Genomic DNA, 12,245 nt, shown 5'->3' on the forward strand with positions numbered 1-12,245 from the left:
GGGTACAGTGTCTTTCATAGCCAATGTGGATTCTGAAAGGTCACTGTTGCCTTTATTTAAGGAGTGTCTCCAGTAAAGGGCAGTTAGGACCCTGGACTCCCCTGTGGAACCATCTCCATGGTTGCTAAAGGAGTATTATGAATCCATCTGGATTGTGGCATGGGGGATTTAGTTGAGGATTATGTCTGTCAGTGTTTGGGGGAGGGAAACGGTTTTCTGAAGCAATGGAGCAGTTGTAATTGTGCATTGGCACAGGACTGACCCTTGTCCCCCTGTATTATTGGGACTCAGTCTGAAATGACATAATTTTATAAAGCAAGCTGTTGAACTAAAAAAGTAAGCATGCATCACAGCTTGCTTTAGGTTTATTCATTTTAAAAAAATGTACTAAATACAGTATCATAGTAGTTGGCAATATTATACCTTTTACTTTCTATTTCCTGCTGTATTTTCTATGTACTAATATCGATGCTATTCCTTCATTATTTAATTTTATTTAAACATAAGAACCTGATTTTGGTTTGAACTGATCCATGCTGTTGAGCACCTGTGACAGCACAGGATATATTGAATTTGCAGATACTTCTCAGGACAAAATAACCAGGCCTAGTTGTGGGTCCCCAAGATGGTACTTGGGTACAAAGATAGAAGTTTGATATTTGAAATGTTCCTTAACCAAATTATACTGTGCAGCATTCATTAAGAGATGCCTTATAATTGTGTTTTTAATCAGAATTTCCTAGACAAAACTGTTCCTAAAGCATTGGTTGGCATACCGTGATTAGCCTACTGTGGCAATTCACTTAGTGCATTTCAATGTGCTTAGCTTTTTATTTAGTTCAGGATAGATTGAAATGCCACAGAAGTTCCAGCCAATCTAACTGTGATAATGAATTTTGAAAATATAAATCATGACTTGTAAAACACTAAAATTCAACTGAGAGGTGTTTAGATCAAATGCCTTATTAAAGTGGCTATCTTCATAGTGTTTCAGTTTTTTTAAACTCATGATGAAAGACCTTTTAGTTGTTAGTGCTAGTTATTGAAAGTTGCAAGTTCCACTTACATGTTTAGTATAAGTTCAGTGTTTTGGTCCTTTTCCTTTTGAGTGTTACAATTACCAATATAAATGTAAACTATATTTCAGCATGGGCATAACTGGAATGGGAGAACCAAGTGATTAATTGAAATTAATTATGTGTATTAAAAATTATGTTTGTCTAATGAAATCACTGTATCTGTGAACTTGGTTTCCTGTCTCTCAACGCCCTAACCAGTCAATGTATAGTGTAATGTTGGGGGGAAATGTCCACAGGGTGAGACCACTTCCTTAGTGAACATGAAATGATACCATATGTTTCATGAGTTAGGTTGGTAGAAATTAAAAAAGATCGAATACATAAAAATATTTAGTTTTTTCTCATGGTTTTGTTTTCCTGCCCTTCCTTCTGTATTTTTCCTATGTTCCAGTTTTTCATAAATTCCAATTTAGTTTTGTCTGCATCTGGACTTCCTTACAGACCTTTTTTGTTGAGTTTCCTTTTTATTTTGGTTCCTTTCCTCGCCAATGTTTTTGTGTATTTTCAGTAGTTTTACATCTTAATTCATTGTTCAATCATCTCTTCCCACTGCTGTGGTAAATTACTTCCTGTTTGGCTGCTTTTATTTTCCCTTCTACTCCCTAGAAAAACAAAACTTGGCCTCTTCCCTCTCTCTCTCTCTCTCACTCCATGACTCCCAGGTTATCCTTCCATCCATCTTCTTCCAATGTTCCCCTCTGGATTACTCAAGATTGCACTCTCAAGATCTCCCCCCACAACCTGTTTAGCTTTATTTCCTTGTAAGGGTCTCTCCTGCTGTCACCTGCATTAGTAGTGCTTCTCCTTGCTAGGATTATAACTGGAAGAATTTCTGTGCAGTGCCACTGCTTGGGAAAGGGAGAGAAAGCTGCACAAATTAGTAGAATGAGTGTTCAAGCAGAAACAATCAAATGCTAACTGCTGTCTTTCCGTGCCCATGCTGCGGCTGAGCTCAGATACAGCAGAAGAATCTACAAATAGGAGTTGACATAAAGGAATCCAGGAGCCACCCTCTAAAAACACTAGAATCCATAATTGCATGGGAAATCTATTCAGACAGAAATTTATTATTTATCATTTCTTTTATAGTGCCCACAAGTGTACTAGGTGTTTGATCTTTGCTCAACTTAGAGTTTATTGTTATGGCTATAAATCTGACTGAGCGCCACCATTAAAATATAAATTCCAAGGGAGGTATAAAGCAACAGAGGGTCCTGTGGCACCTTTAAGACTAACAGAAGTATTGGAGCATAAGCTTTCGTGGGTACAAAAGCGTCTCGTGATAGCCCTAGTGGACAGAGCAAATGTTGACACAGACCATATTTTGTTGGGCTAACCTGCTTTATTGAAGAGCTACTACTCTACTACTCCTGGGGCTGCTGATACCTGCCATTCGATATATTTTGGCAGAAAGAGAAGGGAGAAACAAAATGAAGAGATGGAGAAGCTTGTAGGGAAACACAGTACTAGAATGTTAGTTAATATGTTATAAGTCTCTGCTGCCCTTGCCTTTGAATGGCTATGCATTTGCAAAAGATCATGTTTAATTCCTTTCTCTGCCTTTTTCCCTTTCCTCCTCTCTAACAGGGTGTGCTGCTAAAGCGAAGTGGCAAGTCATTGAATAAAGAGTGGAAGAAGAAATACGTTACGTTGTGTGACAACGGTGTACTGACCTATCATCCCAGTTTACATGTAAGTATGCCACACTCTTTGCAGTCAGCACTTGTCAGACCACAGATCAAATACTGTTAGCAGGTTCATCTGGACAGGGTTTGACAAAAATACCCTGTCTCTGGTGGGAAAAAAATCCTGAAGTATGAACCTGAGGGCACACCGGAGCTAAAATTCCATAGTGTGATCACATGTACAACCTAGATAACCTTCCTTTATGCAGTTTACTAGTTGTTCAGTAGATGGAAGAGTTTATTTCGTGTTGGGCTTCTTCTAGACTTGCAGGAATGGCTGTAAATAGCAGGATTTTAAGAGATGACACTTTTTGACTTGGAAAGGTGATTTGAATGCAGTAAATAAGAATGTATTTTTTAAGCTTTCTGTAGCTTATGTGTTTCCTGGGTAGCAGTGATGGTGGCATTTAAAAAAAAATTATCACCTTTTTAGATTTTAAATTACTGTGGAATTTTCACATACACCATTAAAATACCTTATGTGGAAGACACTATTGCACCGATCTTGCATCAAGAAGGGGTGAAAGCATGAGGCACCTCGCCTCCCTTTAGGGCCCCCCCCCAACACAATCCACAGTCACAATTGTCTGGGAGAACTTGGTCGCTGCACAGTGCTAGCACTCCACTCCTGTGAGCACTAGCTACCTGAAAAGAGTGGAGAAGAGTTTGCTCCATCAGTCAGAGCTGATTGGGTAGGGAGGGGAGAACATGCTGCTGCATCTCTTTGGAAGGAGCCAAAACTGCTTCTGCAATGTGGGATCCCACTACACTCAGGCTCTTCCACGTGCTGTCCAGCACAGGCTATGGCTGAAAACCACAATCTAGCCCTATGTTTCTGAATTCGCCAAGATCCACAGAGATGGGAGATGGGTGTGTATTTTTGTGTTGTAGAATCACATTCCTCACTATGATCAAAGGTCCGTCAAATTTATTGTCATATAAACCCAGCATTCCAGCAGCCTCATCTCTCAAGCATTAAAGAATGTAAATCTTTTCTCTGAAGGGATGCAGCATAGTGGAAATGCTTTGGCGTTCATAGATCTGCACGTTGATCCTAGTTTTGGAGGGTTAAAACTGTTGGGGCCACCTGCTGGGCTGCCTCCAGTGCTGCACCAATCAAGTCTTTCTTGACTGCATTCAGCAGAAGAGCTCTCCTGGGACTACAATCCACTGAGCACTAGTGCTTGCTCTGGCTTGGTACAAAACTTCTCAGCCTGACTTTCTAACCTCTTGGGAATGTCTTACTTTCATCTCTGATGTCACTTCCTTGACTCTTTAGAACTATTGATTTCATAAATTGCATGGCAGTTAGCTGCAAGGCACTGACCCGCAACAGAATTCATATCCTAAAATCTTTGTCCACTCCAGCAGGGCTTCGTCCCCTGTTCTTCTGATCCTTTTAGAACAGCCCAACTGCATCTGCTTCTCTGATTCTTCCATTAAATTGTGTGAGGCTGGTGTGTGAGCCTCAAAGCATTTGACCTTGAAGCAAGAGTTGAGCCTCCCTGCTGCAAGTCAAGCAAGCAATTTGCGAGCAATGCTGATACAGGGCAATCAATTCTGGGTTTTGCTGAAGGTATATCTCAGTGTACGACCACTTGCTCACCTTCCTCCCCATACATCTAAGGGTTTTATAACTTCTCATTACTTTTCCCTGGCAATTTAAGTGTTAAAGTAATATCTCCACATTGAAAGGAACCAGCCATTTGAGCACCAGGAGCAGAGAGTTTCCTCAGCAGGGGTGTCACAAGATGTCTCACTTGATCAACTGGCTTAGAATTTTAAAGCTATAGGAATTTCCACCAAGTTAGTGTGGGGTTGCACAAAGCCAATAGTAGACTCATAGACTTTAAGGTCAGAAAGGACCATTATGATCATCTAGTCTGACCTCCTGCACAACGCAGGCCACAGAATCTAACCCACTCAGTCCTGTAACAAACTCTTCACCTATGTCTGAGTTATTGAAGTCCTCAAATCGTGGTTTAAAGACCTCAAGGTGCAGAGAATCCTCCAACAAGTGACCCTTGCCCCACGCTGCAGAGGAAGGCGAAAAACCTCCAGGGCCTCTGTCAATCTGCCCTGGAGGAAAATTCCTTCCCAACCCCAAATATGGCGATCAGTTAAACCCTGAGCATGTGGGCAAGACTCTCCAGCCAGCACCCAGGAAAGAATTCTCTGTAGTAACTCAGATCCCACCCCATCTAACATCCCATCACAGACCATTGGGCCTATTTACCTGCTAATAATCAAAGATCAATTTATTGCCAAAATTAGGCTATGTCATCATACCATCCCCTCCATAAACTTATCAAGCTTAGTCTTGAAGCCAGATATGTCTTTTGCCCCCACTACTCCCCTTGGAAGGCTGTTCCAGAACTTCACTCCTCTAATGGTTAGAAACCTTCGTCTAATTTCAAGTCTAAACTTCCTAATGTCCAGTTTATATCCATTTGTTCTTGTGTCCACATTGGTACTGAGCTTGAATAATTCCTCTCCCTCCTTGATATTTATCCCTCTGATATATTTATAAAGAGCAATCATATCTCCCCTCAGCCTTCTTTTGGTTAGGCTAAACAAGCCAAGCTCTTTGAGTCTCCTTTCATAAGACAGGTTTTCCATTCCTCGGATCATCCTAGTGGCCCTTCTCTGTACCTGTTCCAGTTTGAATTCATCCTTCTTAAACATGGGAGACCAGAACTGCACACAATATTCCAGACGAGGTCTCACCAGTGCCTTGTGTAACGGTACTAACACCTCCTTATCTTTGCTGGAAATACCTCGCCTGATGCATCCCAAGACCGCATTAGCTTTTTTAACGGCCATATCACATTGGCGGCTCATAGTCATCCTGTGATGAACCAATACTCCGAGGTCCTTCTCCTCCTCGGTTACTTCCAACTGGTGTGTCCCCAATTTATAACCAAAATTCTTGTTGTTAATCCCTAAATGCATGACCTTGCACTTTTCACTATTAAATTTCATCCTGTTACTATTACTTCAGTTTACAAGGTCATCCAGATCTTCCTGTATGATATCCCAATTCTTCTCTGTGTTAGCAATACTTCCCAGCTGTGTGTTACAGAACAGGGTGAAGTTTGATACTTTAACTCACTCTCCTTGCTGTGGCTTGATGTGTAGTCACATGAAGTTAGCAAATTAAAAATGCCAGTCTGTTTAAGGTTGGGAAGCAGCTACTGCACATTCACGTTATAACATTACTATGGGGTGAATGATAGCCTATATTATGTCATTTTAAATGTTATTTCCATTGGCATTAGTCTTGAAGAAGCCATTGGAAATCATTGCAAAAGTAACGAGGGTGTCCATGGAAGATTTTTGTTTTTGTTCGTTTAAGTATTATCAATGTAGAGTGTGGAGCACTCTTACTCTCTCTGTCAACCAGGTGGCAGCCAATCACCATGAATAGTTTTTTTGCATCCTCCAGGCTGTAGGTGCTTTCTGCTACTCATTCTGCAGCAGAGTTCCACACAGAGTCAATGGTCTGCAGAGGAAATGGGAGAGCAAGGCCAGTTGTAGATTTTGGTAATCCTGTCTCTATCCTTCATCGTGGACAAGTGCTGCTCTCCCCTTGGTGGGTTGAAAATGCAAATCGCTTCTGCTTCTCTGCCTAGTCATATATGTAAACCACAGCTTGAGGCAGAATCAGATATTCAACACTCAGTTATATACATAGACCTGTTTGTGCAGAATTTCTACATAAGCAGTCTTCTGTGTAGACTCCCTGCTTGTTGTGAATATGAAACTGGAGTGAAATGCTTGGTTCATCAGGCTTTAAACGCTGCATGATGTGCAGGAAAGCTATGCTTGTGTCAGATGGACACACTTAATATATCTGTTGCTTGGGGGCAACGCACATTGCTCAGAAATGTGCCCATTGCAGCAACCTCAAAGCCAGGGTTCACAGAGATAGAGACCTGACCCTGAAACCCTTTTTGATGGAGAAGTCTCTACGACCAGCCTCTGACCCGGGGCAGGAAACCGCTCCCAGCACAGATCACCAGACATTTCTCCAGCAAGGTCTCCTAAGACTCATTCTTCCAAAAAAGCTGCAAAGAAATGGGCATCCTCTTCATCTCGTAGAGAGCAGACCACAAGGAAGTGGTCTCCAACCAGGTCACTCTCCTCGGTGCTGACCACACTGTGGCTCAGCACTTATGAGGCTCCAGGAACCTCTGGCACCACCCGTGCAGTGGCCTCCGACGAATCCCAGCTCTCCAGTGCGGAGTCAAGGGGCACCAAGCCTACCTCCTCCACCACGGCACCGTTGACGACACTGAAGGAGTTGGAACGGTCAGTCACTCCGCCAATTATACCGCCTCCCACAATGACAACAGCTCTGACAAATACCATAGGAGCAGCAGTGGCGCTAACTGCTACATCAGTGAAGCAATTGGCATCCACTTTATCGGCACTGAAGACCTAGGCACCGCGCCTATTTCTGCACCAGAAAGACTTTGTATTGACATTGACACCAGAGTCCCCTTTTCTGGGCACCGACAGCTCCCCAGTGCATGCAGTAAAGGAACTACCTCTATCATTGGTAGCCCTCCCCCCATTTCAAGTGAGGAGGATGATAAGGAAGAAGGGGTCTTCTCATCTCACCATTCCTCTCCAGTCAGAACGTCTATGACACCTGGACCTCTATGAGCAAGGTTCACATAGGGACAGGAGGCACCACTATGGTGTGGACACCCATGGATGGGTCCAGCCATGCCATTCCCCACTCGCTGGCCTTACTGGAACCTGTGGGGACCTTACAGAAGACACTACAGCAGAACCCCCAGTCCACATCGGGAGGGCATTAAATCCCTGCCTCCACTATTGGAAACTAGAACAACTGAATCAAGGGCGGAAACCACAGAGGACCAGGAGGAGAGTATGCCACCAGACACTTCACCTAACGTTATAACACCTCATCCTCTCCAGATGAGGCAATAATGCCCCCACCACCAACAACCACCGATGATTTCAGCCATTTCCAGGATTTGTTCAAAAGTGTGGCTGAGGAATTGAAAATACCTCTCGAAGAGGTGCTGGAGGCCCAACACGAACTTCTTGACATCTTGCAAATATCCTCATCATCTAGGATAGTGCTTCCAATAAATGGGGCGCTGATGGAACCTGCCAAAACAGTCTGGCAAGCTCCGGCCACTATACCACCAATCTGTAAGAGGGCTGACAAAAAGTACTCTGTCCCTTCAAAGGGAACAGATTTCTTATTCATCCATCCAGCACCAAACTCACTTGTTGTGGAGGCGGCCACCCAGAGGGGGAAGCAACACATTATAAGTCAACACCCTGCGATAAGGATGGCAAGAGGTTGGACCTATTTGGCCACAGTCTATTCTTCCTCCACACTCCAGTTCAGAGTGGCAAACTACGCAGCACTACTTGCCTTATAGGGTGGGGAGCACACATGCAACATGACACGATTCAAGGACAGTGGTCCCCCGATGAAACGCACCTACACATAAATCTGTTAGAACTCCACGCAGTTCACAATTCTTGCCTCCATTTCCTACCGCTGCTAAGGAACCAGAACATCTGAGTATGACCAACAACATTGTATGCATGTTCTACATAAACAGGAAGAGAAGGGCCCAATCACACTCACTAGGCACAGAAGCCATGAAACTCTGGAACTGGTACGTCCAACACAGTATCATCATCTCTGCCTCCTACCTGCCTGGATGCCAGAACACCACTGTAGACAAACTTAGCAGACAATTTCCCCATGATCACGAATGGGAGATGAACAAGGTGATACTAGAGAACATATTCCAGCAATTGGGTCACCCAGCTATAGACCTCTTCACGATAACTCAAAACCGCAAATGCCTGCAGTTCTGCTCGAGAGCAGGTCTGGGTATCTGATTGATGGGGGAATCATTCCTAATCAAATGGGACACATCTCTCCTGTATGCATTTCCACCTATACCACTGTTATTGAAAATGATACACAAAATAAGGACCAACAAAGCAAGACAGCCCACACATGGCCAAGACAACCATGGTATCTGTACGTAGCGCGGATGGCAGCATGTGCTTCAATCACCCTTCTGCTTTAAATGGACCTGCTAACACAACACAATGGTCAGTTTCACCATCCAAACCTAGAGATGCTCCACCTGAAAGCATGGCTCTTCTATGGTTCACTCATGACGAATTAGCCTGCTTGGAACAGGTCAAACAAGTGCTGCTACATAGTAGAAAGTCTATTATTAGTAAGACTTACCTACAGAAATGGAAATGGTGCAATGCCAAACGAATCACCGCTGCGTCAGCACCCCTTCCACTGACGCTAAATTACATTCTCAAATTAAAAAACTCTGGCCTTTCCATAAGTGCGACCAAAGTGCACCTTGCTGCTATCACTGCCTTTATCAAAAAATTGATGAGACAATGCTGTTCATACATCCAGTCACCAAATGATTCCCTTAGGGCCTACAAATAATTTACCCAGTTGTATGCTCACCTACACCACCATGAGACCTTAATTTGGTTTTAAAAGGTCTCACCAGAACCCTATTCAAACCCTTGGTGACCTGCTCCTTAATGCACCTATCAATGAAAGTCGCATTTTTAATGGCAATCACATCGGCTCGATGTGTGAGAGAGGAATAGGGGCTTTCATGGCAGGCCCACCACATGCTATCTTTTTTAAAGACTAAGTTACATTAAGGACCCATCCAAAAATCGCCCCCAAGATATCCTCGTCCTTCCATTTAAATCAACCAATACATCTACACATATTCTTTCCCTAACCACACGAGAATGTACATGAAGCTACACAGCACATCTTGGCCATTAGACAAGCTTTAGCATTCTACCTGGATAGAACCAAACCGTTTAGGAAATCCTCAAAACTCTTTGTTTCTATCGCGCAAGGTTCCAAAGGATCCGCTATATCAGCACAGAGATTATCAAAATGGATTTCCGGGTGGATTCAACCATGCTACCAACTAAAGGACATGCAATCCCTATAGGGGACCAGATCACATTCTACCAGATCAACAACATCATCCGCAAAACACCACGCAATAACACAAGGTCCAGAATCAGATGCACAGCTAGGATTAGCAGTGTTATCCTCCATCAGCCAACCATCTCCAAAGCCCCTTCCATCCTCAGGAGGACAGACTATCCTCTACAGTCACTGAAGTGGAGCACCCACAGGGACACACTAGAAGAAGAAAAGGTTATTCACCTTGTGCAGTAACTGAGGTTTTTCGAGATGTGCTCCCCTGTGGGTGCTCCACACCCATCCTCCTCCTCTCTACTTTGGAGTGTGCAGTAGGACCCTACAGTAAAGAAGGAACTGAGGTTCGGGTCACATGCATGCTAGATGAGGCGTCAATGGCGCCGCGAGACCAGCACCGCGCATGTGTGACCCGTATGGGCACTGCTACTAAAACTCTCAGAGCAAAGGCGCAGGGATGCACTGACACCTGAGCTGGAGCACTCATGGGGGGGCACATCTTGAAGAAGCTCAGTTACTGCACAAGGTGAGTAACCTCTTCTTCAGAGCTCTGGAGTTGTGGTTCCCTAATGTGCAGCACTTGGTAACCCTTTCAGGAATAGTGGGGATGGGAAGGGATAGCTCAGTGGTTTGAGCATTGGCCTGCTAAACCCAGGGTTGTGAGTTTAATCCTTGAGGGGGCCACTTAGGGATCTGGGGCAAAATCAGTACTTGGTCCTGCTAGTGAAGATAGGGGGCTGGACTCTATGACCTTTCAGGGTCCCTTCCAGTTCTGTGAGATAAATCTCTCTTATACACACACACACACACACACACACACACACACACACACACACACACACACACACACACACACACACACACACACACACACACACATATAAACAAAAAGGCAATTTCAGTCCCTCTGTACTGCAGTTTGAGTTGATGCAAAATTTGCAGGGACAAAACTCATTAAAATATTTAATCTATTCTTCAAACACTGACAATGTGTTTGGCAATATTGCTTCGTATCAGGTCTAAGATCATAATGGTCACAGATCCTTACTATCAGATACGTTCAGCAGCCTATGAGAAATGATTCAGTGGTCTTGGACCATTTCTGCGTGAAAAGTCTATATCACACAAACCGGTATCAAAATTGGCACCCTTATAAGCAGTCTAGACAGAGAAACAAAATATCACAAGGGTGCAGAAAGTGAACTAGCATCTGAGTTCTAGAGGTGGTGCTTCCTGAAGAGTTGAGAGACAATGGCAGGGCAGTATGGGGAAGCTTGAGCTATACTTTGTTAGCTAAATAAGTAACTTCAGTTGCTAATGCTGTCAGCCTGACACCTTTCACAATCACTAAATGCATTTTCCTTTTCTTAAAGAAGGAGAAAATATATACATAAGCAGCCTACATTTTCAGGACTTGGTGCTGACCGTTTTTTTCCAAGAACCTTAAACCTGCCCTTCCCTTAGTGTGCCTAAGGGACTACCTTGATAGAAAAATGGAGGGGATAATGAGAGAGAACTTTGACCTGCAGGTTTCACAGTTCACCGTGTCTACCTATTCATCTTACATGTCTGTCTTGCCTTCACAAAGGGACCCATGAGAGTTTGTCTAGGCATCTCTTGGTTCCTAATGGCATAGTGCCATGCATCAGGGCTCCCTGTGTATATTCTCTAGGATACTTGCTGGGTAGTGCTATTTTAATGGTGAAGGACAAGTTTGTGTTTGAAGCCTCTTTAACTTAGCGTCATCCTGATGAATACCTATTTTGACACCCATCTACCTTTTGGGGTTTTTTACCAGCATGCCACAGGTCAGCAGATGACACAGCTTTAGCTTTGGTTGTCCTTCGTGTAAAATGTTCTGCCCCAGGATCCACTTCAATTGTTCACTTCCCCACTTCTAATAAAGAGAGATGAAAACGTAACTTTTTCCTGAGGGGATTTTAATTTGTTTTATATTTGAATCAGTTTGTTTCTATATTTGTGTTTTTTACATCGATACATAGCTCCATGGTAGATTGTGGGGAAGGGAGGGTTTTATCATTATCCTGGTTATATGGAACTCCTTGGAAAGTGCCTTTCATCAAAGCTCAGAATTGTCTTTGTATTTCAAGAAATACAGCTTATTTTGAGAATTTCTGAACACTACTCTCAAGATTGCTAAGGAGATGCTCCCTACTTCATATTCCCAAGATTTCAGTTCTTAACTACTTTTCTTGGTACTCAAAGCTATTGTTAGGGCTTGTCTCCAGGGAGACACTCAGTAAAATTAATTTGAATTAATAAAAGGTGTAAATTTAAAGTGAATTATTTAAACTGCATTAAACCCCTGTGTGGACATACTCATTCAGAATTAAAGTTGTCTTAATTTGCTTTAGGTTGCTGAATCCACTTAATTCAAATTATCTTTCCTGAGTGTCCCCATGAAGACAAATCCTAAGATTCCCAAGCAGAAAACCAAAGCCTAAACTTTGCCAGGGCAGA

At 43.2% G+C, this 12,245-nt stretch overlaps 1 protein-coding gene across 37 annotated transcripts in view; it reads left to right on the forward strand.

Moving 5' to 3' along the window:
* The window catches only part of AGAP1 (ArfGAP with GTPase domain, ankyrin repeat and PH domain 1), a 653,489-nt gene that overhangs the window by 420,029 nt on the left and 221,215 nt on the right, over positions 1-12,245 (forward strand). For all 37 annotated transcript variants that reach the window (XR_010591413.1, XR_010591412.1, XR_010591414.1 and 34 more), the window contains one exon: positions 2,667-2,771. Coding sequence is in view for 28 of the 37 variants with exons in the window: in XM_008172585.4 (XP_008170807.1) it covers positions 2,667-2,771 (105 nt within the window). In the remaining 9 variants the exon portion in view is untranslated. The remainder of the gene's footprint in view (positions 1-2,666; positions 2,772-12,245) is intronic.

The sequence above is a fragment of the Chrysemys picta genome, chromosome 11 (genome assembly GCF_011386835.1).
Source record: "Chrysemys picta bellii isolate R12L10 chromosome 11, ASM1138683v2, whole genome shotgun sequence".
Classification (NCBI taxonomy): Eukaryota; Metazoa; Chordata; order Testudines; family Emydidae; genus Chrysemys; species Chrysemys picta.